This window comes from Temnothorax nylanderi, unplaced genomic scaffold (genome assembly GCF_030848795.1).
Source record: "Temnothorax nylanderi isolate EJ_2023f unplaced genomic scaffold, tnyl_v1.0 TNYL_tig0386_pilon, whole genome shotgun sequence".
Taxonomy (NCBI): domain Eukaryota; kingdom Metazoa; phylum Arthropoda; class Insecta; order Hymenoptera; family Formicidae; genus Temnothorax; species Temnothorax nylanderi.
In genome coordinates this window covers 152,739-180,558 of record NW_027249448.1, presented here as the reverse complement: position 1 = coordinate 180,558, position 27,820 = coordinate 152,739, and the positions used below count along the sequence as shown (strand labels likewise).

Below are 27,820 nucleotides of genomic sequence, written 5' to 3'. Positions count from 1 at the left end.
GTAAACACATAGATATAAACTACTATGTATCCCTTTGCCCTATCGTTAGCTCTAATAATGTTTGCAATTAAAACATAATTTTATAAAAAGAGTAATTATCTGTAACGGAACATAGTTGTAACTTGTGTAACTAATAGTACTCGTACAGAAATCTATTTCGTCGCGTCGAATAAAAGAATTGAATTTATCACACAATGACTAGCCCAACAAAATTGCAAATCCACAAATGTATACATTACGGTCATCTGCTTTATACTTGATAAAAATTTCGATTTTCCGAATGCGTTGCTGTACAAAAGTTAACAAATACACGCTCGCTCTTATCACGCAACTATGATTTAAGGAAAACGTCTATTGTTTCTAAACTGAATAATTTTAGTAGAAAAAAATTTCATGTGGCAGTGGATAAAGATCTAGAACTCCTGTTTCTGAACCAATACGTGCCAGCTAACAGTACGGTACAACAAAATCCGATTAGAAGACGCAATTTCCAATGATGCTTGGAAGATCGTAGCACGTTGATCACTTTTATGGTCTGCTCCTTGGTATCTCTTGCACTGCTGGAATTCTCAATTACAAAATTTGCCATCTCTGCTTTCTTCTCCAAGGACATTTGCGCAGCTATTCTTACTTTTGCTTTAGCTTCTGTAAATCCAGTGCGTTCCATTAATCGTTGAAGCTGAAGGTCCTCTTCGCTGGAAGTGATAAATCACAGAGGATGATTTACAGGCAATTAAAAGAGCTAAAATTCCTTTCATATATTCTCCCAATTCAAAGAGAAAACAATACAACTATTTTAGCTAAAACACGATACCACCGACAAAATATTATTTTTAAGTATTATGTAAAGTAATACTATTAAAGTTGATCTTTAATACTATTTCATTGGTGAGCATACTAATTGAAATCCATACGTACCATGTTACAACTATAATTTTGTGCAGTAATTCAACATGTGCCCTGTCTCGAAAAGTAACGGCAAATCGATGACTATGAATGAATGACCTTGCAAAAAGTATTTGATAATCTGCCAGTATATCTCTTTATATATCGCGGGATGCGTGATGGCATTAAGTTTCTTTCTCTTTTCGACATCATTGAATATCAAATCTCCAAGTTTTGCTCTGTCCAATTGTTTGGTGTCCAAAAACACATCCGGGCCAAATTCCTTCTGTATTTTATGCCACGCTGGTTTTCCTGGCTCGACAACTGGACATACACAATACAAACATCGCGTTATCCATAAGTTCTTAATTTTTCATATATAAAGAATATTCATCGCTATAAAACGCAAAATGCCACGAATTTCTGGACAAACGCTTTATCTGTTTCAGCCGTTACTTATCAAAATTTCAAATTTGCGATACTTATATACCGCGCACAATTAAACTTGATATTTGCCTTTATCATGCAACTGTAGTTTACAGTATCGAATGGATTTTATGCCAAAGGAAAAAAATCTAATAAAGTTTAGAAATAAATGTAGTTTAGAAGAAAAATAACATAAGGAATATAAGTGTCGTTCAAAAATAATACAAATGTGTCATTTAAAGTTTGCATCCTAACCTTTTCGGGCAATTATATCGGCATCTACAACTGGGATGCCGTGTTCCCGAAAAACAGCAGCAACCGTGCTCTTACCGGTGGCGATACCACCAGTCAATCCAACTAAATACATTTCGAAAGATTGCAATTTTTACACAACGAAATATCGATGAACCGATCAACTGAATCAACTGCACATAATCACCTTGTGATTATGGTGATATAACTGATGTCAGCATTATTCATATCAAGAATCAAGCAGCCCGGAATCCGGAACGTCCGCCGTCCGGAATCTAAATTGATCTAAATCCAGATTATCAGGATCCGGAATCTCACCTCTTCACCTCTCACCGGATTGCCCCGCCCGGCCCGGATGCCGCCGGAATTGACCGGATGCTCCGCGCGGCCGCGCGCACTTTGAAGACAGTGAAGACTGTTTCTATATGAACTTTTACCTAAAGTCCTAAAGGCAAAAACCAGCAAAAATGTAGCTGCCAAGGTGTGAATTCTCCCTTATGTCTATGGGCACAGCCAAGTGCCAATGAGCAGGAGTTCATGCCCACGTTTTGGTTGTTACAAGTTAATTGTTACCCCGAATCCCCAGATATAATGTCCACGATTTTTTCATACTCTTTGGAAAAAAAAAACGAAAAAATCGTAAACCTAACGGAAGAGAAGCACAAAATTGTGCACATTGGGAGCGTCCCATTACTCGCATTTGACCTTTGACCACGTTGCGATTGACCCACAGCCACTCACAGCCCCCGATGACTGGAGTTTCTCCACTGAACCAGCCAATCGGATAATTTCATTTTTAATCAGCCAATTGACGACGTGGTCTAGAGGCTCTCATAAGTTCCATGTTCCATGTTCCATGTTCCATGTCCAGAGTCCAGTCCATATGTCGCATTGATGGGAACGTACTTACGGGATGCGTCATAACCGTTAGTGGCTTCGAAACTGTGCCTAATGGTGTTGGGCGTGTGTTTTAGGCCTCAAATTATCAATTATTATCATATTATCGCAGTCATAACACAGTCGTATTTTTGACATTTTTGACATTATTTTCGTCCTTCTAAATGATATAGCACGATGAAGGGCTGGTTATTCATATTCCCTCTCGTAACGTGTCTTATCTGCCATGGTAAGTTTCTTCAATCAATTAATTTTCTGCAAAGTGGACAGTGGAGTCGAATGTTGTGCTGTACGTGCAAGCACGATAGAATTAATACTGTTAATAGATCGCGATACTTGATTCCAAAATTCCATATCCATATCTCGTCACATTATATTACATTCCGTTTGTTCGTAAGCCGTACATTTTTTAATCCAAAATCCAAAGGTGTCCACTGCCCATACGTGAATCAAAATAAATTTGACACATTTCACGTATGTATGTACCTACATACGTTTTGCTTAATTCATTTAAATTTAATTCATTGTTTTGTTTCACGGAAGGAACATTGCATACATATTTATTATAAAATTATATTATATATATATATATATATATATTTTTTTTTTATTGTTATAAAATAATATATGACATTAGAGTATATTGGAATATAATTGCATGTTTAATTTTAATGAGATATTATCTGGCAGTTGCTGGTCAGAATACGAGTGATTGCAAATTCCGCTGGTCATCAGGGGATCTTGGTTCTCATGGGAAAACGGCAGAAATACTCTGACAGAAATAAATGCCAACAGTATGACTGGACGAGGCATATGCGTCAACGTGTTAGAGGAATATCATGTTAATTACACATTCGTATTTCGAGATTCTAACACTCCAATCAAGTATGACAGCTGTTATCATTGCGTGAAACTGGTTGTCAGGACAGTAAACGTCTTGGAGAAGCTCGAAGGCAAGTGACAACAAGCTGGTCTGTGCCAGTTAATTCAAAAAATTATCCATATTATCGTCAACGCGAAAGATATATACAATCTATTACTCTATTAGTACATTTATCAGTCGTGTTGCATCTTGTTGCAGTGAGCTGTGTGAATTTGCCCAGTGGGATAGAACCCACCGTGGATAACGTTTGTAAAGGTTTAAACGCGAATCAGCAATTGATAACATTATTCTCTGAGAATTACGTGCCTGTGAATTGCAGATCTTCCCTGGAAGGAGTTTGGCAGTTTGCTTATCAAGTAAGACAAGAAAATCACATATGCACTTATCACTTTATACACATTAATTATACACTAAAGATGTATCTCTATATATTATTACTATTTCAGAATCGCTTTAGATTTACAGGAGAATGTAATAATCCAGATGCGCAAATAAAATCCTGTCAGACTGCCGGAACTCAGTTTCTTATAACCAATCAAAATTTAACATTACTTACAAGAAATGTCCCGGAATGAAAGGAACCTTTGATGGATGTAATTAGACTCCTTTCTTTCCTTATGAGAAATACTTACCTTGCGAACCATGTCTTTGTACACGTTTTGATGTACAACGATTTACAACGAAAGATGTAGATATAAACCTTTTTTCTTTTTCAGTGGTGGAATACAGCTGCTTGGGCGATTGGTTCGTCGACAAGAATCACTTCTTTGCGGTAGCAAATACGAAGGAGTCGCGGAAGGACGAGAAGTATAGATGCTTCTTAAAGAATCGCGACGACGATTTGTACATCGGTGTTTCAATCACCGCGGAATGTAATACTCTTAAAACTGTGGAAAAGAGCCCCGAGCGTTTGCGGATCACGCCGGTTAAGGCCGAGATAGTTGAGCCTGGTTGCCGATTGCCCGAGGACATGTCCGGCAATTGGATAAACACTGCTAACATTGATGCGGACATTTTCATTAACGAAACGCATATCATCGAAACCTGGTATCCGGACGTGGGACGTTATCGACGAACAATTTACGTTTGTCGCGAACAAAGAGACTCGAGGGTTATGATGGCGAGACTGACCGTTGATGGATGGTATGTTTACCGGTCACCGTTCGTAACAAAAACACTTATTTTTATTCGCCAAGTTAAGCGAGTTTGACAAAAGTGTTGGTATACGTTATGAGTGCTTGTGCAGTAATTAAAATGCATTTGCAGCCAAAAAGATTACGTTTGTTTCGATTTCGTGCGACGACATCACAATGTTATCCGATACAGACGTGGAATGGCTGTGATAAAAGACGATTTCCATACAGTGTGTTCTTGGGTTCAGTTTCCCAACAAGGAAGCATGGAAATTTGATCTGTTTTTAGGTAATCACGATGTAAAAAGTTAGATTCTGTCATATTTTCACGACACGATATTTCGGTTGAGTTACATTACATCTTAATTTTATTAGCGAAAAATCCCGTTCCGGTACGCTGCCCGATAGCCGGTAAATATATGTTCCACCAAAAAGGAGATGTTCTATTTGAGACTAGGATTCTAGGCGGTGTCACTAAATCTCCGCGACCAAATATTTACTGCAAACAAAATATTTCCGACTTCTCGGTCTGTAATACCGATCAGAAGGAGATCGCCATCGACGAAACGTACTGCTTATCTGTGGATCACTTGGGAAAACCGGTTGACATTTACAGTGAGTTCCATTCACATTTTGTATGTCCAGCTATCGTGTTTCGTGTTTATACAGCTCTATTGACGATAATATTTTTACAGGCGATCCGGATTACGTAATGAAATGTATTGGATATTGGAAGGAAAATTTAAAGTCGTATCTAATAACGTACGACGAGTTGGATCCTTTCAGCAAATATCGTTGCTGGGTATATCAGAGGGCCGACTTGAACCGAGTGCTCTTGTCTCAGGCCATCGGCCCATTTTGCGACCTCAAGCAAGACGTGGCGAGTCAAAATTATACGGAAGGCGCAGCAGTCGCGCTAGAGTTACAGGTGAGGAGGGACGTCCCTTCGAGTATGATATAAATTAAACAATGTTAGAAGTTGGAATGAGACTGCGCTCACCGGTGTATGTGTGTGTGATCGTTTGACAGGAATACGAGCGAGAACGCGATCAGTGTCCGATGCATTTTGATGACGGGAGCAATCCTTGGGTGCAAACGGAGAACTTTGTCAACGTCTTCCGTTTTGGTAACGCCGGCAACACGAACAGCCACTTTTCGTTCTTGGTTGTCATACCATTGGTAGTGGTATTTTATTTTAAAGAGATGTAAATAATTCTTTGCACGGGAGTGAAAAACCGTCCATTAATTCTCTCGATGCTGCGATAAAGATTTTAAGATAACTATTTAAGAAATATCAGCATATATGAGCTCGTAAGCGATTCTCACACGTATGTTCCGTCCATATTGTAACTATGTGGTATACGTGGTTATACGTGCCTTGAACACTATTCGCATTTAATTTTATGTAAGTAGACAATGCATAATTAGTAAGATATCTTGATATATCGAAAGTCCGTCCACGAATTACGAAGAATCTCTTACATAATATGGATGCATTCTGCTTCATACGCTTGTTTTATTATGTACGTGAATCTAAACATCTATGGACACAAAGATCAATTCCAAACAGAATTATTTTAACTGTTGTTTTATATTTAAATTTTTTAAATATCTTTACTGTCTGATAGAAAAATATATTTTAAAATTATATATATATACATATATATATATATATATATAAATTATATGTGTATATATGACGAGAACAAAGTAGAATGCACCCAACGATTTTACTAATGTATGACATTAAGAATATTTTGTATGACTTATAAAACAAGTACTTCTTATAATATTTTACATTAATAACTTTTTTACATATTTATGATACAATGTTCACAGAGAATGACAGAATTTATTTAACCCTTAAATAATTGCATTAAAGTTACACAAATGCAACATTATCTTTCCTCATAGAATCTCTCTTAAAAATCTATTGAAGATTTTTACATTTAGGTTAATTTTTTTCATTTTTTTTATAAAACAAAAACAGGAAAGAATACAAAAAGAAGGAAAATCATTTGAAAGTAGGGATTAAAATAATGCCATGATCATGTATGTAAACTGTGTAAAGTGTTCATACCTTTAGATTAAATTAAGACTAATTGTTTACATTATATATACCTATATAAATAAATTTGTTAAGATACATCGCAGTTTATTTCGTCCAGCTCACTTTAGGTATATCGAAGTGCTCAGTTAAGCTGTCCAGGTGTCGATTAAATTCCTCCACTCGTTGTTTATGCGTCTTGGAAGCTTTCTGCTTGATCCTCTCGGTTTGCTGCAAATCATTGCGACGTTAAGAATTTTGTCAGCGTCAAGAAGTTCTGAAGTCTTCCTTAGAAGAATTACTTATTGATGTTATTACAGGTACGAAGTATGTTTAACAGACACTGTATGTACATGCTCACCATTTTCTCTTGCATTTTTTGAAAAGCCAATTCCGCCTTCGTCCGCTTTATTTCCACCTTTTGAGGCTTCTCTTCGATGATCTTCGACACTTCGACCAGCTTCTTCTTCTTTCCTTTTTTATCCTTTTTCCTACAAAAAGAAGATATTGCACACGATTTATCTCAATCACTTGCTCCAACAGAAGATAATATTATTTGAAAAAAATAAATTAATAAATTAATCTGTGATAACCCTAACCTAACATAACCTCACTCGAGAAATATCAAGGGGACGAGGTACTCACTTTTTGCTCACTGTCTGCTCGTTCTTCAATTTCAGAGTGCCCTTCGCAACGTGCGCGTACGGATCATCCTCGATGTTCGTCGCCGGCATTCTAAATTAATCGTATATGAAATTAGTCACACGAAAATGTACGTCTGCACACACATAAGTAGTACGAGTACTTACCCCGATTGGAGATGGGTGGGTGATGTTTCTCGATTATTCGAAGAAGCCGATAGTTTTGTTCGATTAATTTTCCTTTCGATTAATCGATGTTCGATTTTTTTTTCTCAACATCGATAAACTTGAATCAACTAAATAATATATGCTTTACAAATTAATTAACACAATAAAATGTATGTTAATTTCTTGTACTACAATTTTATTATTCAAGATATTTTTACATTATTCTTTCACAAATCTTAATTTTAAGTACAATATAATAATCATACATATGTGATTGTTTTCGCATTCGAATTTCGCGGGTATATTTGAACCCAAATTAGAGTTAAATCTCGTGACTTTACGAGGTGGCTAACCTGTTTAAAAAAAATGTTCACATAACCTGCACGAAAGAATTGTGTAAATGTTCATGGTTGAAAATTTTGAAAATTTGAAGACTTGTTCTTGCGTTCATACTTACAATTAGTGTAATTGCTTTTCTTTTTATTCGTAACACAAATGTCGTTTCACGACATTCACAAATATTTTTTATATGTCATAACATCATTGATTTGATTTGACCATTTGATTAACGTTTATATATTGACATTCATGAAAATATGTATGTGTTTTGTGTATTCTTGCAAATTTTGCGTTATCACGTTTCCTAGAAAACAATTGGAGTAACTTTGCTTCTGTTTCAGTTCCCCGCTAAAGAGAATGTGGCCTTTGATAGTGAGATCTTTGGGCAAGTTCGGTAAATACATAACACTTCCTATCGTGGGTATTATTGGATTTATCGGATACAATGTGGAGGGATGGATATCGGATCGTTACACACCTTCTACAAAGTCCATCACGCAGCAACGGCAGGAGAGGTTACTGGAAAATATAGATTCCTCGACTACCAAGAAGAAACACAATCCTTTAGAAGTTAATCTTTCACCGTCGTTGTCTAGTTAGGTGTGCGCACTACTGCTAATTCCAATATGGAGAATAATAATTACAACACTTACAGAAAGTCTGAATAAATCTGTTAGCTAATATTATAAAGAGATATTAAGTTTGACATAATAGTTATAGACAATTGTCATTTTTTTTACATAATATATAATGATTGCAGAAGATCAACGATACACACACACGCACAAGCTTTCTTATTATTTATATTTATATGAATATTTGTCTGAACTTCCAAAGAGTTTGTAGCAGAAGATGGAAATGCATTAATTTTCCACTCCAAATTTGTATACGACAATGTGATTGTATATATCGCCTGGTCGCAATATGCTGTTGGGGAAGTTTTTGTGGTTTACAGCGTCAGGATAATTTTGCGTTTCCAAGCAGAAAGCGGCATGTCTGAAGTACCGCGCTCCGTTTTTCCCTGCGATACCAGTTTCATTCCTCTCGGGTATAGAGTTGGATGTGTAAAGTTGAACGCCCGGTTGATTCGAGTACACCTCCAAGTAACGTCCTGAACCTGGATGCAATACTTTGGCGACGAAACTAGTTTTCCTGTCATCGTACGGCTCTGGCAAGCAGAAGTTATAGTCGTAACCGCCGCCCGGTACTTTGTCGATGACATCACCGAGGATCGTCGGGTTCCTGAGATCCATTACGCTGTTATCAACCGACCTAATCTCGCCGGTAGGAATACTCCCGGAGTCCGTGACAGTCCAGCGATCAGCGTTCAGCGTAAACACATGCTTATATAGTTCTGCCGCATTTGTAGCCTAAAAAATTTAAGAATAATGATCCGTAATAGTTTTTTTATCCCAGTCGATCGATTAGTTCGAGCAAGTAGCAAAGTAATCATTATGCTCGAGATACAATTACAATAGAATTACAGTTAAATCTATCATTGTTTTCCTGTATTACAAGCGCAACTGTAATTCTTGAGATAAAATATCTCTATCTCAAAAAACGATCCGCGTTCATCGGCACTGTCTTTTCTAATTTGTTCCTTCTTTCAATGTTCAATGCGGAACGTGTCGCATTAGAGATTAGAAGATGCTCCTCTTGTCTCTCTCCCTCCCGGAGAGTGAGAGTGAAACAATATACGTACGTGTCCAGCGAGATTGAAGTAGCTGTGATTCGTCAAATTAATCGGCGTCGCCCTTCCGGACTTGGCTTTCATCTTTATGCGCAGTTCTCCATCGTCGCTCAGTTGAAAGCTGACTGTCGCAGTTACCGATCCTGGATAGCCCTCGTCGCCATCCGGACTGACCAAGGTCATCACCACGCGATTGCCAACAATTGTTGCGTTCCACACTTTGAAGCTCCAACCGTGAGTACCACCGTGGAGGCTGTCCTCACCTATATTCTTCGACACGTTGTAACGTTGGCCGTCCACGACAAAAGTTGCTTTGCCAATGCGATTTGCGACTCGTCCGATGGTGGCACCGAAATACGGATTACTCGGCGATTCATATCCTGAAATATGATTAATACTTTATTTAACTTTGTCTTTCTCAATCAAAGCGATATTATTCCTCAGAATAACTTCGATTTGTAGCTTTATGAATTTCTGTGCATAAAACTATCTTTTGCGTAAAAGATATTAACTATTATAAAATTACAGAAATGCATTTCATTTAAATTTAAAACATTGTTGATACTTAAAATTAATATATTTTTACGTTGTAACTATTTTAAATTATATGTTGTTACTCCTATTATCATTATCCGTGTGGAATATGTACACTTGTATTACAATTTTAACTAATCTTTTTATATTTTTATAAACAGGCCGTGCGATGACAATACTCTCTTTCATATAAACGAGTAATCTTCGGATTACCTTCGATATCGTCAAAGCCGAGCACGATGTCCGCTATGTTTCCTTCCTTATCCGGCGTCCTAATGGCAGTCACTGTCGCACCATACGTTATGACATCGACTTCTTGACAAGCTTCGTTCCTCAACGTGAATTTTTTTATCTCCTGGCCGTTCAAAGAACCCCATGTTGTAGCTGTAATAGATCCTTGCACCGTCGCAGCCATGCTCGTCCTGAATAAAGACAGAAAATTGTGAGTTAATAACAAATTTCTATGAAACGTTCAACATGGATGTAAATGATCGCAGATGATTCCTCTTTTCAAGACTGACAAAGTCTCGATGCACGTTTTTTTTTTACCGATAATATCTTCGATTTGCAGGTGTAAAACTCAAAATGCAATTTTCTAGCCGCTGCAAGGTGAGTCGAGTTAAAAGACAAGCACAGCGCACAGCGCGCTAAGAGTACTTAAATATGGATTCAATCGTCCACAATCATTGCGAAGATAAGTCATAATATTAATACCCGATGCCTATTGGTGGTGGCAAAGTACGTGTTGCTATGTAGGATTGTATATCGTTCGGATATCAACAGATTACAATGGACTCAAAGTCGCGCGATGCATGCATAGCTCTTATATCTCTCTTTCTCTCTCTCGAATGTAAGCATATCACGCGCATATATAAACTCATTATGTAACAAGTAGTGCGATAGTATTAATATGCAACGAAATTATTCAGAGTTACAGTGAGTGAGAGAGAGAGAGAATCTTGGTTAATTATAATTTAGATTTTATCTTTAGTCTAATTTACAAGAAGAAATATTTCTAATCAATACCGTATTTTTCAGAACTTAATCAAGAAAGTAATTTGTAAAAAGTTTTATATTTGATAATTGCGATTCTTCTTGGTGAATTAATAGAAGCAGGGACATAATTTCGCTTAATAAAACTTTTTTGAAATTCTTAATTTATTATTAGTAAAGCATCAATGAAATGTAACGCAATATAATACATAATGATACAAATATAGAATACAATTAATACAAGTATATATTAATACAAGCAATTTGTCTTTAGAAATATAATTATTAGCATAGTATAATTTATATTTAAAAACGAGCCGATTTTATAGCCGATATTGACATTATAGTTTCTAAATCTTCTATTTTCGAACATTTTTTTTTATTCAAAGAAAAATGATTTTATCACAATAAAGAATTTTTATCGTGCAGAAGACGGAAAAATAAAATGAGAGATAAGCATGCATGCGTCTTACCCGAGCCAGGAAAAAAGGGCCAACAGTGCGAGGAGGCGCAACATTGTCAATCGTCAATTAAAAATTTTAACTCCGTTATAGATCCGTAAGGTATGGACATAAAATGGGGTGTTTCGCAAATTATCGCAGCAAACAACGCGCTTAAACAAGGAACGACACGCGTTCTGCGACAGGACACGTTCCGCAAGATGTTTTTCTCGATTCCTTATCGACGCCACCTGCATTAAAAAAAAAACTATTCCCATCTGTGTTTTCGCAAGTGCGAGGAGTATCGCACGATTGACCATGCACAACAGTTTTATATCGATACTTGGAATGTACAAGGCCATGTTCAATAGAAAGGATCTTGGAAGAGATATATCAAATTGTGATGTGCACACTGTACACGCGCAGTAGAATAGATGAGTTAGAAAAAACATGAAAAATAGAGGAAGAAAGAGTTGCAAGAATTTATATCACAAGTTCTTGGATTTTTAATTCTTGAGAATAACGATCGATCTTAAAATGATAGTTTCTCTGTTTCTCTCTATCGCTTTCTACCTCCATCCATTCGTTCTATTCTCACGTTGGAATAAGGAGTTGAGAAAAATTAAAATTAACTTTCATTCCACGTTTAATTACAATCAGAAATTCCAATCAGTCGACAAATAACTTACGTTTTCAAAACACTTAATTCTTTATCTTCAAATTAGTATATTATATCTTGCCTGTTTTTATAAGATTTACTTTTGCACGAGTGTCATGACAGAGGTATGTACATTTTTGTACGAGAAAATTGTTTTCATCGCAGATTTTGTGTTGACGCAACGCACAAGAATCTTTAAATCCGTCCACTATAAATCTCTTTTATGATACTTTAATTTAATATTATTTTTGTTGCAGCTTGAGAAGTCGCAAACTCGGCAATTGACATTTTGTTGCATTACCGAGATATACACTCCCGTGTCTCCCGTACTTTTGGTCTTAACGTGAGACGAACGTGTTAACCCTGGGCTTTCGATTCGATCGCATTCACCAGGGCGGCCGTGACGCGCATCTCTTCCTGTATACTTTTGAATTTCAGATTAATGTCGTACGTAGCTTTCCGAATGTCTTGCAGATTCTGCAACAGATTCAAAATATTTCTCTTCAGCGAGAAGCGCGGATTCGCGTCAACGTATGTACTTCCCATTCCGTTGAAAAATTTCAGACGTAACCTGACCATCTTTATACTCTTGTAAATCGCCATTTCTTGTTCCTCTGTGAACGGCTCGCTGTAGGATTGCATAGATGACGAGAATGACGAACTGGCCATAGCCGTGACGCTCGCTTTCATCAATTAATCGAACAGAAGCATAAACCTACGATTCAGTCGGCCACATTCAACATCCCATTCCGAACATCCGATAAGTTTGGAATCCAATCTTTTTTTTTATTATTTTTGACTAGTAACCTTCAGTAACCTGTTGACTTTCGTTACGAACATTGACACTGCCAACATGCAGTAAGGAACATTTTTTAGCAAAAAAATTATGTCCTGCCATTGGCTATTGACTAGAGAAACTTTCTCTAGGGGCCTCGGAAATCGCTGTTAGATAGCCAATCGCATCACATTACATCTGTCCATGTGTTCCGATATTCACTGCCAGTACTGAAAATATAGTTTGCGTCACGTATACTATAGATTTTCAGTACTGGCAGTGAATATCGAAACAACCCCTGTGTATATTTCTTGCCTTTAGTTACTTTTATGTAATTGATCGATCAACCAATCCCGATGTAAAACCGCGCAATGGGCCGATATCACAGTCTCCGATTAACGTGATCCTCCGATTAAACTCACTCTGCATCTCTTTCTAACTGTCTTTTCGTCTCTTTCTAGGGGGACAGTTAGAAAGAGATGCAGAGTGAGTTTAATCGGAAGATCACGTTAATCGGAGACTGTGATATCGGCCCTGGTCATAAACTGCCGAGGTAATCTGTTTTCTAAAAAACAAAAAAGGCTTCTTTTTCGTTTCTCCTCTGTTTGTCTTGCAATTACATTGTGTTTAATAAAAAGATGTGTAGGCTTTATATATGTTATAATTAATATAATAGGAAGAATACAGAAGGAGAAGCGAGTCACAAGTTCGATAACTGTAAAGAAGAGAGGAAACGTACGCTTTTCTAATTAAAACAAATTTTATACTATAATCAAAATAGCTGCTTATACTTTTCAAGTATATATGGTTTACAAGGCTAATTTAATTTAACACACATTATATATATATATATATATATATATATATATATACACACAATAATTTTATTTCCATATATTTATGTGTATGGAAATATAATTAATGCAAGTATTAATACTATATGGCTGGCTATTGAAAGGATTAATGAACGAAAAACCATTATAACTTTGACGTTACTTCACATTACTGAATAAAATAAATTTGAAGTTGTCTTGTCGCGTAAGCAAGTCGTTACATCGGAATGTGTGTGTGTGTGTGTGTGTGTGTACAAACATATATACATACACACATTCGAATATAAATATTTCGATATTATCGTTTGCAGAATAACGCATTACAACTGTCGTACAACCGAAATCAACTGTAAAACGTAGTTGCGATAGGTTTACAGAGCACAACAATTAGAGATGTGTTACGCTACTATATATAAATACATCAAGAGAATTAGAGCAGACATTAACCAAGCGTTACTCAACCGTAATCCACACTCAGAGCGCTTAGACCTTTCTTCTTGATCGCTTCCCCCACGGCGCGCTCCAGGAAGTCTTCCGGTTGATCACACTCGTATACTTTATCCGCATCCAATGCATTGCATCTCCCCGTTTCCACATTGCTGTAGACCGTCCCGTAGGGAAAGTCCTCGAGTTCGTACATACATTTAGATGAAAAGGAACAATCGACACCTATGCATTTACAATAATGAGGCTGAAGAGCGAGCTCGGCCGATTGGACTAAGCCGTGATTGCGGATCGCCATCGTTACCGCCGTATCCTCCATGTCGTTGCCTCTGTACGACAAATGGAACCTGGAACCGACGGACTCTTCCTCCAGAGGATCCGGCGGATGCATCATTCTATAGTAAGCCAAAACTTCATTGATGCTATTATCCATAGATCCCTCTTCCTCTTGGAAGGCCTGCCACAACTTGAGTTTCTCCTCGATCTGTATTTGGTATATGATTTCGTCGTAATCGATATTTCCCACGTTGCTGGCCGGGCTCTCCGTACTTGCATTCGTGTGCTGTTCCTAAAACAAGAATCGTTTCTTATACACACAATCCATAACTATCTCTCATACAATATAATAAGTTAAGTTAGGAGTTAGGACACAACTCGCTACATATACAATGAAAAATGATCCTGCAAAGACCTAAAGTCACATAGGTCACATAGGTCACATAGGTACGTAATAGGTTTGTAAGGTCATACAAGTAACAAGTAACGATGGAACCGTCGCGCGTCGTGGTGATGCGCGACTAATTTTACCGTGTTTGAAGGAGCTTCGTTGGCCTTGGACAACTGGGCGCAGTGCCGCTTAGCCGGGAAGAACTCGCACTCGTGCTCATCCGCGTCCGCGTCCGAATCCTCGTCGTCGCTCGCCACTATCTCTACCGCGCTGCGCCAGAGCTTCTTCCTGGCGCGTTCCTTGTTACTGGCGCCCGAGAAGGGCGGAAGGACAAGTATCTCATGTTCGTCCATGTTCGCGCGCAATCCCTCGACATTCGACTCTGCAACGTCGATCGCCCCGTCGTTCCCACGAGTCTCCGCCAGGGCGTCTAGCTTCCTAGCGGGGCTCCCGTTCGGGCACCCCGTCGACGACTTTTCCTTCTCCTCTTCCTCTTCGTCGTCCTCGTCTCCCTCGCTGAGGTCTCTTTAGACGAAACGGCGTGGCCTACATCGAGAGCTCGCCTAATGGCCCTGATCCCCCTGATCCCGTCGTCGGTGTCGTCGGTGTCGTCGGCGATTATTTACAGCCAGAGAGAGGCCAGGCCCTGGCGGGCCGCGCGAAATCGCGCGTCACGACTCACGACCGATGACGCGATGGCCGTCAGGTTAACCCAAAGGATCGTGGGTCGCGTCCGCGGTCAACGCGCGGTACGGCGAACGGCGGGTATCCTGGACAGAAGATTCCGAAGGTCGCGTCGAACCCGGACGACGTGACTCCGAGTCCGAGTCCGAGGGCTCACGCATCACGCATCGTCAGCAGCAGGCTCGCGTTTGACAGCTACAAGATGGCGGCCACCACCGCGGTCGTTGGGCACAAAGAGGACCTTAGGATATGCGACGCGCAACGTGATCGACGTGATGTCCTACGTAGCGGCTCGTCCGCGCGACGCGGAACGCCCGGAGAAATCGCGAGCCGCGCCGCGCGCGCACGGAAAACGTCGCCGTCGCGGGGGACTGCCCACTGCGGCCACTGCCCAGAGAACGTTCCTTTCGGTCCGACGCGTTCCGCGTTCCGCGTTCCGCGCTCTTGAGCTGTCTTGACCATTGACTTGAGCTTGAGCCACCGAGTGCCCACTGCCAAGACGACATTGGGCCAATTCCTTTTAGTGACACAAGTCGACACAAACATCGTTCTATCCTTCTTGGCATTCAATGAATAACAAAGACAGAACGACACTTGTGTCGACTTGTGTCACTAAAAGGAATTGGCCTATTGCCGACTGCCGACTGCCGACCACTGCCGACAGTGCCGACACTCGAGGACTCGAGCCGAGCGAGTTCCAAGATGGCGGCGAACATGTGTTCGCCCAACGCCTTGACGGCTTGACGGCTTGACGGCCGTCTGTCAAGGACACCAGGAACGGAACTCACTCGTTGGCGTAGCTCTCCCGATCCGGGACCGGGATCTGTCCTCCCTTTTTCTCTAGACCCTTTCTTCACCCTCTAGGAACCGCCAAGCGGAGTAGCGACTATTATGGCGACCTGTGGCGAGTACATCCGCAGCCAGTTCCCGACGATAGACGACGATCTGTATCAATACGTGCAAGGTACGTTGCCCGGTTGCCGTGCCGCGGAATAACCTACGCGTCACGCCGCGCGATCAGATCCATCCGCGCGCGATGTCGACCCAGTCTCGACCCATTGACCAGCGGACCAGCTCCGTTTTGACACGCTTGACACGTCCTTCCGCACGCAGGTATCCTGGACAGCTCCAAGGATGACTTCGAGGACGGCGACGAGGTGTACGAGGCGATCGGGCAGGTGCTGCACGAGGTGGCGGACAAATCAGAAAACGAGGTTAGGTCTGTAAATGTGTTCGTACTGTCATTCTTTAACAATAAGTCTAATTAACGCCGGCCGACGAGACCGAGACGAGACGTCTTCTCGCGCGCGAAAATTTCGTCCTCACGCGTGAGAAATTTTTTCCTCACTTGCCGTACTCGAGCTCGCCCGTCCATCTCGCCCCTCGTCCTCGTCTTCTCCTTCTCCTTCTCCTTCTCGCTAGCGGATCGAGGAGACTCATCGTACTTGGTTCTCTCTGTACGCAGGCAAATATGCGCGAGACTGTTGGAAATATTGAAAGGTAGTTCGAACGACGACAACATGGACAAGAGAAGAAACGGTGTTAACAAAGTATTAAACGCTCCGGTGCATCTGGGCTCGTTAGCCGCTACCTTGGAGGCTCAAGTCGAGCAGATTAAAAGTATATGGGTTACGACCAGAGACGACGCGATGGTAATGTATATATTATGTACAGTACAACTGTACTCTCGGCTTATTCCGAATAATGAATGTAATTGATGTTGCGCGCATAGATCTTTCGTATCCCCTATCGACGTATCCTACTCGACTATTTATGCATATTATTATATTAACTTTCGCAAACTTTTAATTTTCTTGCCTACTTTTACGTTTATTTTCGTGCCATTTGTATGCTAATATTGTTCATTACGTTTATTACGACAGAAAGTAGACGCCAAGAAGCTGGAGAAGGCCGAGGCCAAGTTGCAACAGAAACAGGAAAGACGAATCGTAAATGAGCAGGGGTCGGCTTCCCGTGTTAACACTGCCAATAATGCGGTTGAAAGCGCGGCTAGCGCCAGTCAAATGACGAGTAAGAAGGATAGTCGGATGGAGACGAAAGGTGGGGTGAACAAAAGCCAGGATATCAGAATAGAGAACTTTGATGTCGCTTATGGCGATAGAGTATTGTTGCACGGTGCTGACTTGACGCTTGCATTTGGCAGGCGATACGGTCTGATAGGTAGAAACGGACTCGGCAAAACCACTCTGCTTCGAATGATATCGAGGTATTGTTCTCTGGCGATATGTCTCGTCGCTAGTCGTTGGCACGTTGACACGTTGACACGTTGACACGTTGACACGTTGGCACGACGTTTCCGATTAACGCGGATCAATCCCGATTGCTTTTAGCAAGCAGCTGAGAATACCGTCGCATGTGCGAGTGTTGCACGTGGAGCAGGAGGTAGCCGGCGACGACACGTCTGCAATCGAATCCGTTCTGGAGTGCGATCAGGAACGGAGCGCGTTGCTCAGTCAGGAGGCCAAGTTGCAAGCAGCGATAGAAAAGGACGGCTCCAAGGCGGGTGACGCGTTAGGCGAGGAATTGGCTCGGGTGTACGAAGCGATGCAGTTAGCCGAGGTCGACAAGGCGCCCGCTAGGGCAAGCGCGATCCTGTCGGGACTCGGATTCTCCGTCGAGAGACAGTCCTGGCCAACCAAAGCGTTCTCCGGCGGCTGGCGGATGAGACTCGCTCTCGCGAGGGCACTCTTCTCCAAGCCGGACCTGTTGCTGCTTGACGAGCCGACCAACATGCTCGATATCAAGGCGATACTGTGGTTGGAAAAGTATCTGCAAACTTGGCCGAAAACGTTACTCGTAGTGTCGCACGATCGAAAGTTTTTAGACACGGTACGCGCGTTCACGCGGTTTTTTTTTTTTAATCTAAAAGAAGCGATGTTAGGAATATGCTAATAATATCTTCACGTCCAAATCATATTTTAAAATTAACGTAACAATTGAACTCTCTACATATACTTATCGTTATTTATCTTATCTTTATCTCTCCAACAGGTGCCCACTGATATTCTCTATCTACGTGGACAGAAAATAGAGGCGTATCGTGGCAATTATGAGCAATTTGTGAAAACGAAAGGCGAACGCGAGAGGAACCAACAACGAGAGTACGAAGCTCAACAGGCTAAGAGAGCGCACGTACAGGAATTTATCGACAGATTCCGATACAATGCGAATCGCGCGTCTAGTGTACAAAGCAAGATAAAGATGTTAGAGAAATTGTAAGTTTAACGATTCGATCGCAACAATCTGCTCTCGTCTACGATCGAAATTTACATTTTCTTTATGTCCGTTTACTCGGCAGACCTGACTTAAAGCCAATGGAAAAGGAAAGCGAAGTGACCCTCAATTTCCCCGACGTCGAACCGTTAAGTCCGCCGATATTGCAGCTCAACGAAGTCTCGTACAGTTACAACGGGACCGACGTGGTATTCAGCAATGTGAACCTTACTGCCAGTCTGCAATCGCGCATTTGTATCGTAGGGGAGAACGGTGCTGGTAAAACTACCCTCTTGAAAATTATCACGGGCGCATTGAGTCCAATGCGAGGCACGGTGCATGTACACCGAAATCTCAAGTTCGGATACTTCAGTCAGCATCACGTTGATCAACTGGACATGCGTGTTTGTCCCGTCGAATTGTTACAAACGCATTTTCCCGGTACGTAATTACGGTACGCAAACGCGCGACCCATTAAAAAATAAAAAATAAAAAAAAATGAAAATGTTAACGATTACCCTTCGCTCTGATAGGTAAACCAATCGAAGAATATAGGCGAATGCTCGGAAGTTTCGGCATAAGCGGCAATCTGGCTCTGCAAACTATAAACTCCCTTTCGGGAGGGCAGAAATCTAGGGTAGCGTTTGCGTTAATGTGCGCCGCGATGCCGAATTTCCTAGTGCTCGACGAGCCCACGAATCATCTCGATATCGAATCGATCGAAGCATTGGGAAAAGCTCTCAACAACTGCCATGTGAGTATTCACTATTATTTTTTTTTTATGACGAGCGCTATAGATCTAATTTCAACATCCTTAACTTTTCGTGTGTATGTGATTCAATTAATATCTAATTGTTGCAGGCTGGTGTAATATTGGTGTCGCACGATGAACGTTTAATTCAAATGGTTTGTACAGAATTGTGGGTTTGCGGAGAAGGATCAGTTCGCTGTATCGAAGAAGGCTTCGACGAGTATCGCAGGATCATTGAGAAGGAGCTTGAATTATAAAAAGTTAAGTTTTGTCTAATGTGATATCGTCATCTTACGTTGTCCTACCGAATAATGCATCATGATAAACGTTCTAAAGGAGTATCGTCTTTAATTAAAATTATTTTTCCGAGATATTTCATCGCCAAAGGTATGTTATTTATTTTTTAAATGCTTTTTCCGAAACAAATATAGTGACCATTAATTATATATGCACCATTTATTTATTAACTTGACACGTCTCTCCTCCTTGATAACTACAAAATGTAAGTCTTGCCCGAAAAAAGAATTTATCATTAATTATATTTATCTTCCTTTAAAATGCATTGTACTAAAGCAAACTGTTCGACTGCGCAGGTCGATAGGCAATAGAGAATTTGAAAAGATTTACATATTTAATATTACTCTATTATGAAGAAAAAGTAATAAAAGATATTGTTAGATATAAAAGAATGTTCTATTTCATTTGAAAATATATTGACCACTGTTACCATTCTGCATGTATATATAAAGATTGTATTTTTATTAAACAATATTAATACAATTATTCTTAAGTCAACGAATTGCTGCTATGTATGTATGTGTGTACAATCGTTTATTAGTATTGAAAAATAAGTTGTATCTTTATATATTTTAGCCTTTGTTAACGTCTAAAATAATTATCAATGATCGACGAATTTATTATATATCGATACAATGTCTTGAATTAACGATTTTGGCGTGATATTTATTCATTTCACAGAGGTAAATAAGAAAAATGTAATACAATGAGTAAGAAGATTAAATGAGTATGTTGTTTTTAGAATGAAAATAAATGTGCCTTCCACTTTAATCTCTTTTAGATTTCTGTTAGATAATAACAGGCCTAGAATTTCTAACAATTCTTTTACACAACACGCACGCACGCACACACACACACGCACGCACACATACACACACATGTATATGTAAATATGTATATATATATATATATATATATATATAATATATATGCATGTGTGTGTATATGTAAGTGTAATCTATATTAAATATACTCTTTCTCCTAAGATAAACTGTACAGAAAATATTGTCTAAAACATTTTATTGTATAACTGGGTTCGCGAATTCGGAAAATCTTTCTCTCTTTCTCTCAAACTTTTATACTTTGCCGATTCACACTTTTCATGCTCACTTAGTTTAACATTTTATTTTATTGTGGCAGCATCGAGAAGTTTTTAAATAATATCAATGCACAAAGCAGTGATTTAAGTATGCACAGATTTCAATATGCCAAAGAGGTCGCGTTGTGTTGCCACTGTTTACTCCCAGACGAAGTATTTAACGAATGCAGGGTGTTAGGAGTAGATGATGGTTGAAGAGGTGGAGCTGGTGCTTGTTGCTTTGCTGCTGTAATTTTTGAAACGCCACGATTATTTTCCGTTCACAACGGAGCAATGTACGGAGCTTATAAATTCCATTATGAATATTCATGAAAGTGCAATTAGCAGCATGCAGTTTAATTTATACGTATGCATGCCCCTGGTATATGGTTTATAACAAATATGAGCTGTTTGTGTCATACGCGCTTAGTGTCTTCATGTCTTGTATTTTTGCTGGAAGATAGAGAAGCAGCGTCAACAGAAGTTAGTAGTTGTTTGAAAGAAACCTTGAAAAATGTCATAAAACGAAAGAAACATAGGGTGTGTCGTGTATAACACATCGTGTAACAGACATGCGTATGAATTATATGTATACGCATCCTACGAGAGATCGCAATCGCATTAGTAAGTTTTAATTGCAACATGCACGTACTCAGGATACGATTAAGATTAAAGGATACGCGTATGGATGTGCATTATAGGCATTATAGGAAGCGCTGTGTGTTTGTTCTAGAACGAAGAAGAATGTATAAATCCTCATCATTATCTCAAGCGTCAAGTGCTCTATAACGATAAGTCAAAGAATATGCTTTGTCGAGTGCTCTTACCGTTCCTGCTACTATAAACCTTTGCGAAGGCTCTGAAGGGTTCCGGTGGTGGAAAACTCGACGTGGCGTGAAACATTTCGGCGAATCGTACCTCCAGATCGACGGAGGTTCCCGCCTGGCCGCCGCCGTTGCGCACGGACAGACTCCTGGTAGGAGGCGTCGGCGGCGGCGGCGGCGGCGGTGCCAGTCTCTGATGCGTGGGTGCGGGACGATGGGGAAGCGGCGGTGGTGGCGGCGGTATACACGGCGCGGTGACCGTGACCCTCGACGGCGGCGGCGGCGCCGCTCTCATCACGGTAACTGGCATTGTGTGCGACCGCGAGGCCGGCGGTGCTGGCGGTGACGGTGGCCTCGTCGTAGGCATGATCGCTCGCGAGATCGGCGGTGACGGTGGTCTCGTCACGGGTGGCCTGAGAACTCGATTCGCGGGTCTCGTCGGCTGCGGCGTCGCAGCCTCGTTCAAACAATCCTGCGACTGGTGCAAGGAAGACGGCACCAGGACCGGAGGTGATCGCGGTAGTCGCATGCTCTGCGCCCTCGCCACACTCGCGCTACTCGTCAGATTCAGCTTTTTAGGCGGCGGCGACGGTTTCTGCAGGGTGGCAAACGGCGCTGGTTTAGGCACGATGGGTGATTTCGCGAATCCTCTGGGTGCAACCTCCGGATTGCTCGTCGTCGAATCGGTGGTACTTTGCCCCTGTGCGAGATTAACGATAACTCTTTACTTAAGATATATATACGCGCGAGATATGCGAGAGTCAATTAAGCAGCTCGTCGCTTCTTCTACCTGACTGAATATCTGCGGTTTTTGCGCGGCTGGTGGCGGAACTGGAGGCGGGCCACGTTTCATACTGTGGGACGATCCAGGTGACGAATGAAGAAAACTAGAATTATTTACACTCTGTCCCTCCTTCTCGGTCATGTTTCCTCTAAGTCCCGTAGGTTTTAATTTTGGCATACCACCCGCGAATAAACCGCCCAGCGACATGGGCCCACCATTGCTAGAATTAATGGTGGCGGTGGTAGTGGTGCCGCTGCTGCTGCTGCTGTTGCTGCTGCTCATTCCACTACTAGAACTATTAGTTCTATTACTGCTATTGCTTAACAAAGAGTTCATCGATTCGCCTTTTACTCTCCCTGCGAAACAAATATCCCTCATTAGTTCCTAACTGTCAACTTACCATGATCACTCTATATATTTTTCCTTTCCAATTTGACGGTTGATATGGCACAATGGCACATGACACACAGGCTTAGTTTGCTTTAGGCGGATATAGGCGGAGTTTAATGATTTACCAGCGATAGCAGGCACGCTCTTATCCACGGTAACAGTCCTCTTCAGAGTTTTGCCGGCCCTTATGGACTGCAGCAACAGGCCCCTGTTATCGCCCACTGGTGGGCCAGTAGAAGCACCAGCCGCACCAGCCTGTGGAGGCGGTGGCGGAGGTGGCACAGACATTCTCGCTATCCTCCTGCAAAGAACGATGAGAAATATTATAGTACGCTGGTTCCATCCCGACATAGAAAATAAAGAGAGAGAGAGAGAGGGATGTATCAAGATGCGAATTTCTCTCGTCAGAGAAATGTCAAACATACTGCAATACGACAGATATATCTACAGGATCTATCTCTAATTTGACGGCCATTATTTACGATTTACGATTTCGGTTCGTTCCACCGAGATGTGTCATTCGCTGGGGGGGGAGGGCCGGGGGAGAGAGGAGGGATCGGCCGTTTCCGTTTTCGGAGCACAGGTAGAGAAGATCCAAGAGACAACGGAGCCTGTTGGGAGCCTGCCCCGGGGGGTCGCGGTGACCGGTGCGTGCGGACCCCCGGCACCCCCGCCGATGAATCCCTTAGGGTCCACGGGTTAAGTAGTTGGATTCTCACGCCGAGTCACGCGCGTTCACACGCGTTGACGCGTGCGGGAGAGGAAGAGGCCGAGAGAGAGAAAAAGAGAGAGAAAGAGAGAGAGATATATATCCTCTTCGCGCGGGCACACCTCGGCAGCAGCCGCTTTTTGTCTCTAACCGCCACTCTACGCGACGTTGCGCGATCCGCGGACTGACGGCGAACGTTACGGGATGCGAGCGATTACCGGATTAAACGGCGGTCGCTGATGCGTTCACGTCCGGAGGAAGGATCCGCGGCCGATGGTACTCATGATTAAAAAAGGGAGCCTGGCTGGATCCGCGCCTACAGGCCTACACGATCCGCGGCTGTGCGACGTGCAACACGGCGACGTAGATCATGGCGTCATCAGGGATCCATCGAGGTTGGGCGGTTGGGTTGGGGGTCCGTGACTCCGCGCACTCCGCCCCCGTCCCACCGCTCGCCGTGTCCGTCACTCTATTTCCATCCATTTCCAGCTGGCCTCCACAGAGCCATCTTTAAACCGATGATAAAACCATAAAATAAGCGACATAAACGTTTCTCCTTGTATTTTAAAATATTATTATTTTAATTGTTTGTCCTACCTAGTGCTTAGCGAGTTACTTCCGGAGATAAACAAATTTTCGAGGCCGTAAGTAATCCAGATATGATATAACTGAAATGCGTGTCGCGTTTCAAGCTCGTCTAAATAATTATCTTAAAGTATTAGTGGCAACCTAAAAATAACCTAAAAAACTTGAAAAACTTGAAAAAACTACATTTTAGAGCTAGCTATCTTTTTATTCCGTTTTATTCCGTTTCACATAAAATAATACATTGTACGTTAATGTTTTAGAATGAGATAGAATAAAATAGAATTTTGTTAAAAAATTTTATTATTCCTGAATATTATTAAAGTTTTATGAAAATAATTATTTCATTAGATGGAGCCTATGACTCTAGGATCACCGATGAATAGTCCTATCCAAGGTCCTGGTAGTCCAGGAGGTTCTTCCTCGTATTTGCCAAGTTTTCTCTTGGGTGACACTAACACTGTGAGAAGACAATATTTTATTATTATTTGAAAGATATACCATATACCACATCGTTAACGTCTGTCTCTAAATTTGTAGCCCGCAAAGATCAACATAATGAGTCCTCAGGATAATCCGCGTCATTTGAATATCACCAATGCCAGTCTGATGTCGTCAGTTTCTTATGGATCTCCAGATTATCGGTCCAATCGTCAGAAGGCGGTATTTGGAAACACTACGACTCCTAGCACGCCACAAATGAGCACAAAGAATCATACCGGAGGACCGCCGACACGCGGACTGTTCGACACTCTGGAAGTCACCCATGCGTCGTTGTCGTCGGCTGCGCCAGCCATGAATCCAGCTGTCACAACCACGCCTGTAAATCAATCCAAACTCATGACGAGTACGTTAGCCAGCCCACTCATGTTTCCAGACAGTTCGATAAATTTGAACACGAGTGAATCACATAGTTTGCTGCAATGGGTAACCGTTTTTGGCTTCTTGCCGATCGATGTCAATGCCGTTCTGTCTCACATCTCTAGTAGAGTTCGTATAGTGGATAAACATCCGGCTCCGCAACCTCAAAGCAATTGGATACATCTCAAGTGTGCGTCAGAGCAGGAAGCGCAAAAGGCTCTTATGTGCAACGGTAGTATCGTTTCGGGCACGATTATGATTGGCGTCATACCATGTACGGACGAGGGTGTCGTTTTGGGCTGCGATAAAGAAAATCGTGCCAAGCTGAACGGCAGCATGAGATCGCTCTCAATGGGTAGAATCAGTCAATCTCCATTCAACGTCGTGTCGCCTACCGCGAGACGACGGAAGCTGAGATCTTTAGCAGCGGGTTACAATCAACATTTTAGCCCGCAAGCCGCGCAAGTGCCGGAGAATGTTCCACAAAAGTCGGCCAGTTTAGTTTCAAAAGCGATGGAATATATGTTTGGTTGGTAGTTGTGCTTTTTTTTGTAATAATTATACATCGTGAACTTTACATTGTGAAATATCTATATTAAAGATTGTAGAAAATGAATTGTGAAAGACAATATATGAATCTCTTGGAAAGAGATTTTTAACTGAAACTAACTTGAAACTTAAACGAAATTATTGTCTATTATCCTAAAAATAAACTTTTCTAAAATTGAAAATCATAACGATTATGGATGTCTTTGTAGGCTGTTACTTTTTTAAGATTAAGTATGGATATTATATTAGATATTATATTTGTATGTATCTTTACAATTATATAGAACGGCTAATAGCCAGAGTCATGTGCAAATCTTCTTTTACGTGCGTGATTTTGTGTATGTGTGTGTGTGTGTGTGTGTGTGTGTGTGTGTGTGAGAGTGTATTTCTAGTAAATATTGCATGTACGCAAAATAGTTGAAAATAGCTCTACCGGCTCTACCTGTATTATGTTAATGTTAAATACCGAAAAACATAAGAAATATTACAATAGTTCTTATTTCCTACAGCAATTAAAACAATGATGCATCAATTTCATTACATTCTTATTATAATCAATACCTTAATGATTCTACACACCATATACCTCTCACTCACTCACTCTCTCTCTCTCTCTCTCTCTCTCTCTCTCTCTCTCTCTCTCTCTCTCTCTCTCACACACACACACACACACACACACACACACACACACACACGCTTGGTATGCAAGATTAAAATTCGGATATAATTTCCTACGAAATAAACAGCAATTTATACAAAATTACACTTAAAGGTGACTTCAAGCATTCATCTATCTCATTCATAAATAAAACTGAGAAATGCTCCCAATCTCTGTCTACTATGAAATTATTTTGTATCCTCAATTGTGGCACTACCTAGATCGGTCATCTTGGGATACTTGACTTTTTTCTTGTCCAACTCGTCTTGAGCCCACAGTATCATTTTTAACAGATTGTTAAGCCGAGGGCTGGTAGATTCCCTGTGCTCCATTTTCAGTATAGCAGCGTTCAATTCGCTCGCAATCTGTAAATGGCGCAATAATGAAAAATTAACTTGCGATATCGACTTGAGAAACACTAAAAAATGAATAATACTCACTTTCTGCCTGTGTGTTGGATGTAGAAGATCGCTGAACGGACTCTTATGCGGCTCGTCAAAGGCCAACAGGGCCAATGTACGTTCTAACTCGCATAATATATTATCATCCGACTCGCCGGCTTCGCTGAGTTGATCCTGGGCAAACTGGAGCGCCTCCTCGACTCTGCCTGTGCGTATCAGTTCAATCAGGTGCAACTGTTGCAGATGAAAGTAGAGATATCTGTCGTTGTCCAACAGTTCGGGATGCAGCTGATTCACCAAGTCCGTCGCTTCCTGGATACGACCGTTTTGTATGGCATCTCGAATACGGATCCTGTCGTCCAGAGAGCTCAGTTCTACCGTTGGACCCACTCCCGACTCTTGCTGGAACTTCTCGGCGGCCTCCTTGAATCCTTCTACTCAACGAAACGTTTCGTTATTTGGTTCGAACAATACCTTCATACCTTCATACCTTCAATAACGTCGGATTGCGATGAACTAGATAATTTATATTACCTGTGACTAGATAATTCATGATTAGGTTGTTCATTGACATTTTTTGTATGTAGGAGCTCTCCTCCAACTTTGACATCCATTCCTCCTTGGATATGCTATCCTGTCCTTTCTCCGAAGAAAAACTCATTGTTTTTCAAAGATTTGGCTCGACTAGTCGCGGAATCTACAAGCGTTTATAGCATTATGCTTATTGTTAGTCGCTTCGCTTGAGAACAACCGTAACAGCTGATTAGCTCGAAACGAAAGCTGACTCTGCTGACAGTGCTGACTAGTGACTGTTCTGGAATCTGGCCGCTGGCGGCTGGCGGCTCAGGCGGCTGGCGGTGTTGGCGCGTTGACGGAAGGTCGGAAGCTCGACCAAAACAAAAGAAAATATCACCTCTCTGCCAATCTGCGGCGATTCTAAAATATTCTAAATCACTGAGTTCAGTGAGTTCAGAGTTGTGAGTTCCCGATGGAGAAGCAACGAGAGTAGACGTAGACGTAGACGTAGACGTAGACGTAGACGAAGACGGAGCGCGTTCGATGAGTTCGGTCTGATCACTGATTAAAGTAGCTTTCTGCTTCTGCCGTTCTGCCAAGACGGGCAAGACGTCCCGACTATCGGAGCGATAAGCAGCGCGTCTGCTCGATTCGATTCGCGAATCGGAGCGACAAATCGACAATCGAGAACCTTTCAAGTTTCAAGAGCACCTCAAGAGCATGTAAAAACAAAACAAAATAAGAATAAAGAAAGAGAACGGAACACTTGTCATTAAACAATCCGACCAATCGTGA

At 41.4% G+C, this 27,820-nt stretch overlaps 8 protein-coding genes and 2 pseudogenes across 12 annotated transcripts; 4 read left to right on the top strand and 6 right to left on the bottom strand.

The window, feature by feature from the left end:
- Positions 1-345: 345 nt before the first annotated feature.
- Positions 346-1,942, bottom strand: LOC139782084 (dephospho-CoA kinase-like; annotated as a pseudogene).
- A 518-nt stretch (positions 1,943-2,460) lies between these two features.
- LOC139782072 (uncharacterized) lies at positions 2,461-6,623 on the top strand (annotated as a pseudogene).
- LOC139782087 (protein FAM32A-like) lies at positions 6,308-7,326 on the bottom strand. The gene is made up of 3 exons (XM_071721034.1): positions 7,168-7,326; positions 6,884-7,013; positions 6,308-6,753 (listed from the first exon to the last, which is right to left on the bottom strand). The coding sequence occupies exons 1-3, from the start codon at positions 7,254-7,256 to the stop codon at positions 6,631-6,633; spliced, it is 342 nt and encodes a 113-aa protein (XP_071577135.1). The 5' UTR covers positions 7,257-7,326; the 3' UTR covers positions 6,308-6,630.
- A 701-nt stretch (positions 7,327-8,027) lies between these two features.
- Positions 8,028-8,449, top strand: LOC139782088 (small integral membrane protein 12). Its single transcript, XM_071721036.1, has one exon. The coding sequence runs from the start codon at positions 8,028-8,030 to the stop codon at positions 8,268-8,270; it is 243 nt and encodes an 80-aa protein (XP_071577137.1). The 3' UTR covers positions 8,271-8,449.
- Positions 8,086-12,426, bottom strand: LOC139782077 (galactose mutarotase-like). Of its 3 annotated transcripts, XM_071721018.1 has the most exons (5): positions 12,287-12,426; positions 11,361-11,578; positions 10,108-10,316; positions 9,373-9,740; positions 8,086-9,040 (listed from the first exon to the last, which is right to left on the bottom strand). In XM_071721018.1, exons 2-5 carry the CDS (start codon positions 11,402-11,404, stop codon positions 8,534-8,536), a joined length of 1,128 nt encoding a protein of 375 aa, XP_071577119.1. In that variant the 5' UTR covers positions 11,405-11,578; positions 12,287-12,426; the 3' UTR covers positions 8,086-8,533. The 3 variants fall into 3 exon arrangements, with proteins under 3 accessions (XP_071577119.1, XP_071577121.1, XP_071577120.1); XM_071721020.1 differs by lacking the exons at positions 11,361-11,578; positions 12,287-12,426 and adding an exon at positions 10,609-10,865; XM_071721019.1 differs by lacking the exons at positions 11,361-11,578; positions 12,287-12,426 and adding an exon at positions 10,444-10,595.
- LOC139782082 (uncharacterized) lies at positions 11,956-15,805 on the bottom strand. Its single transcript, XM_071721029.1, has 3 exons — positions 14,845-15,805; positions 12,562-14,605; positions 11,956-12,462 (listed from the first exon to the last, which is right to left on the bottom strand). The coding sequence occupies exons 1-2, from the start codon at positions 15,055-15,057 to the stop codon at positions 14,051-14,053; spliced, it is 768 nt and encodes a 255-aa protein (XP_071577130.1). The 5' UTR covers positions 15,058-15,805; the 3' UTR covers positions 11,956-12,462; positions 12,562-14,050.
- A 307-nt stretch (positions 15,806-16,112) lies between these two features.
- LOC139782069 (ATP-binding cassette sub-family F member 3) lies at positions 16,113-19,819 on the top strand. 2 transcript variants are annotated; one of them, XM_071721009.1, is made up of 9 exons: positions 16,113-16,352; positions 16,502-16,602; positions 16,854-17,040; positions 17,272-17,615; positions 17,740-18,238; positions 18,401-18,624; positions 18,708-19,063; positions 19,156-19,376; positions 19,484-19,819. In XM_071721009.1, exons 2-9 carry the CDS (start codon positions 16,523-16,525, stop codon positions 19,628-19,630), a joined length of 2,058 nt encoding a protein of 685 aa, XP_071577110.1. In that variant the 5' UTR covers positions 16,113-16,352; positions 16,502-16,522; the 3' UTR covers positions 19,631-19,819. The 2 variants fall into 2 exon arrangements, with proteins under 2 accessions (XP_071577110.1, XP_071577109.1); XM_071721008.1 differs by having other exon boundaries at positions 16,502-16,607.
- Positions 19,820-20,111: 292 nt separating this feature from the next.
- On the bottom strand, positions 20,112-23,857 carry LOC139782074 (uncharacterized). Of its 2 annotated transcripts, none has more exons than XM_071721015.1 (5): positions 23,674-23,857; positions 22,872-23,047; positions 22,363-22,712; positions 21,576-22,272; positions 20,112-20,995 (listed from the first exon to the last, which is right to left on the bottom strand). In XM_071721015.1, the coding sequence occupies exons 2-5, from the start codon at positions 23,032-23,034 to the stop codon at positions 20,871-20,873; spliced, it is 1,335 nt and encodes a 444-aa protein (XP_071577116.1). In that variant the 5' UTR covers positions 23,035-23,047; positions 23,674-23,857; the 3' UTR covers positions 20,112-20,870. The 2 variants fall into 2 exon arrangements, with proteins under 2 accessions (XP_071577116.1, XP_071577115.1); XM_071721014.1 differs by lacking the exon at positions 23,674-23,857 and adding an exon at positions 23,229-23,397.
- An 83-nt stretch (positions 23,858-23,940) lies between these two features.
- On the top strand, positions 23,941-25,934 carry LOC139782081 (nucleoporin Nup35-like). The gene is made up of 3 exons (XM_071721027.1): positions 23,941-24,099; positions 24,392-24,502; positions 24,581-25,934. Exons 2-3 carry the CDS (start codon positions 24,392-24,394, stop codon positions 25,436-25,438), a joined length of 969 nt encoding a protein of 322 aa, XP_071577128.1. The 5' UTR covers positions 23,941-24,099; the 3' UTR covers positions 25,439-25,934.
- Hou (GID complex subunit 8 homolog protein Houki) lies at positions 25,683-27,820 on the bottom strand. The gene is made up of 4 exons (XM_071721031.1): positions 27,295-27,820; positions 27,044-27,206; positions 26,549-26,943; positions 25,683-26,473 (listed from the first exon to the last, which is right to left on the bottom strand). The coding sequence occupies exons 2-4, from the start codon at positions 27,168-27,170 to the stop codon at positions 26,297-26,299; spliced, it is 699 nt and encodes a 232-aa protein (XP_071577132.1). The 5' UTR covers positions 27,171-27,206; positions 27,295-27,820; the 3' UTR covers positions 25,683-26,296.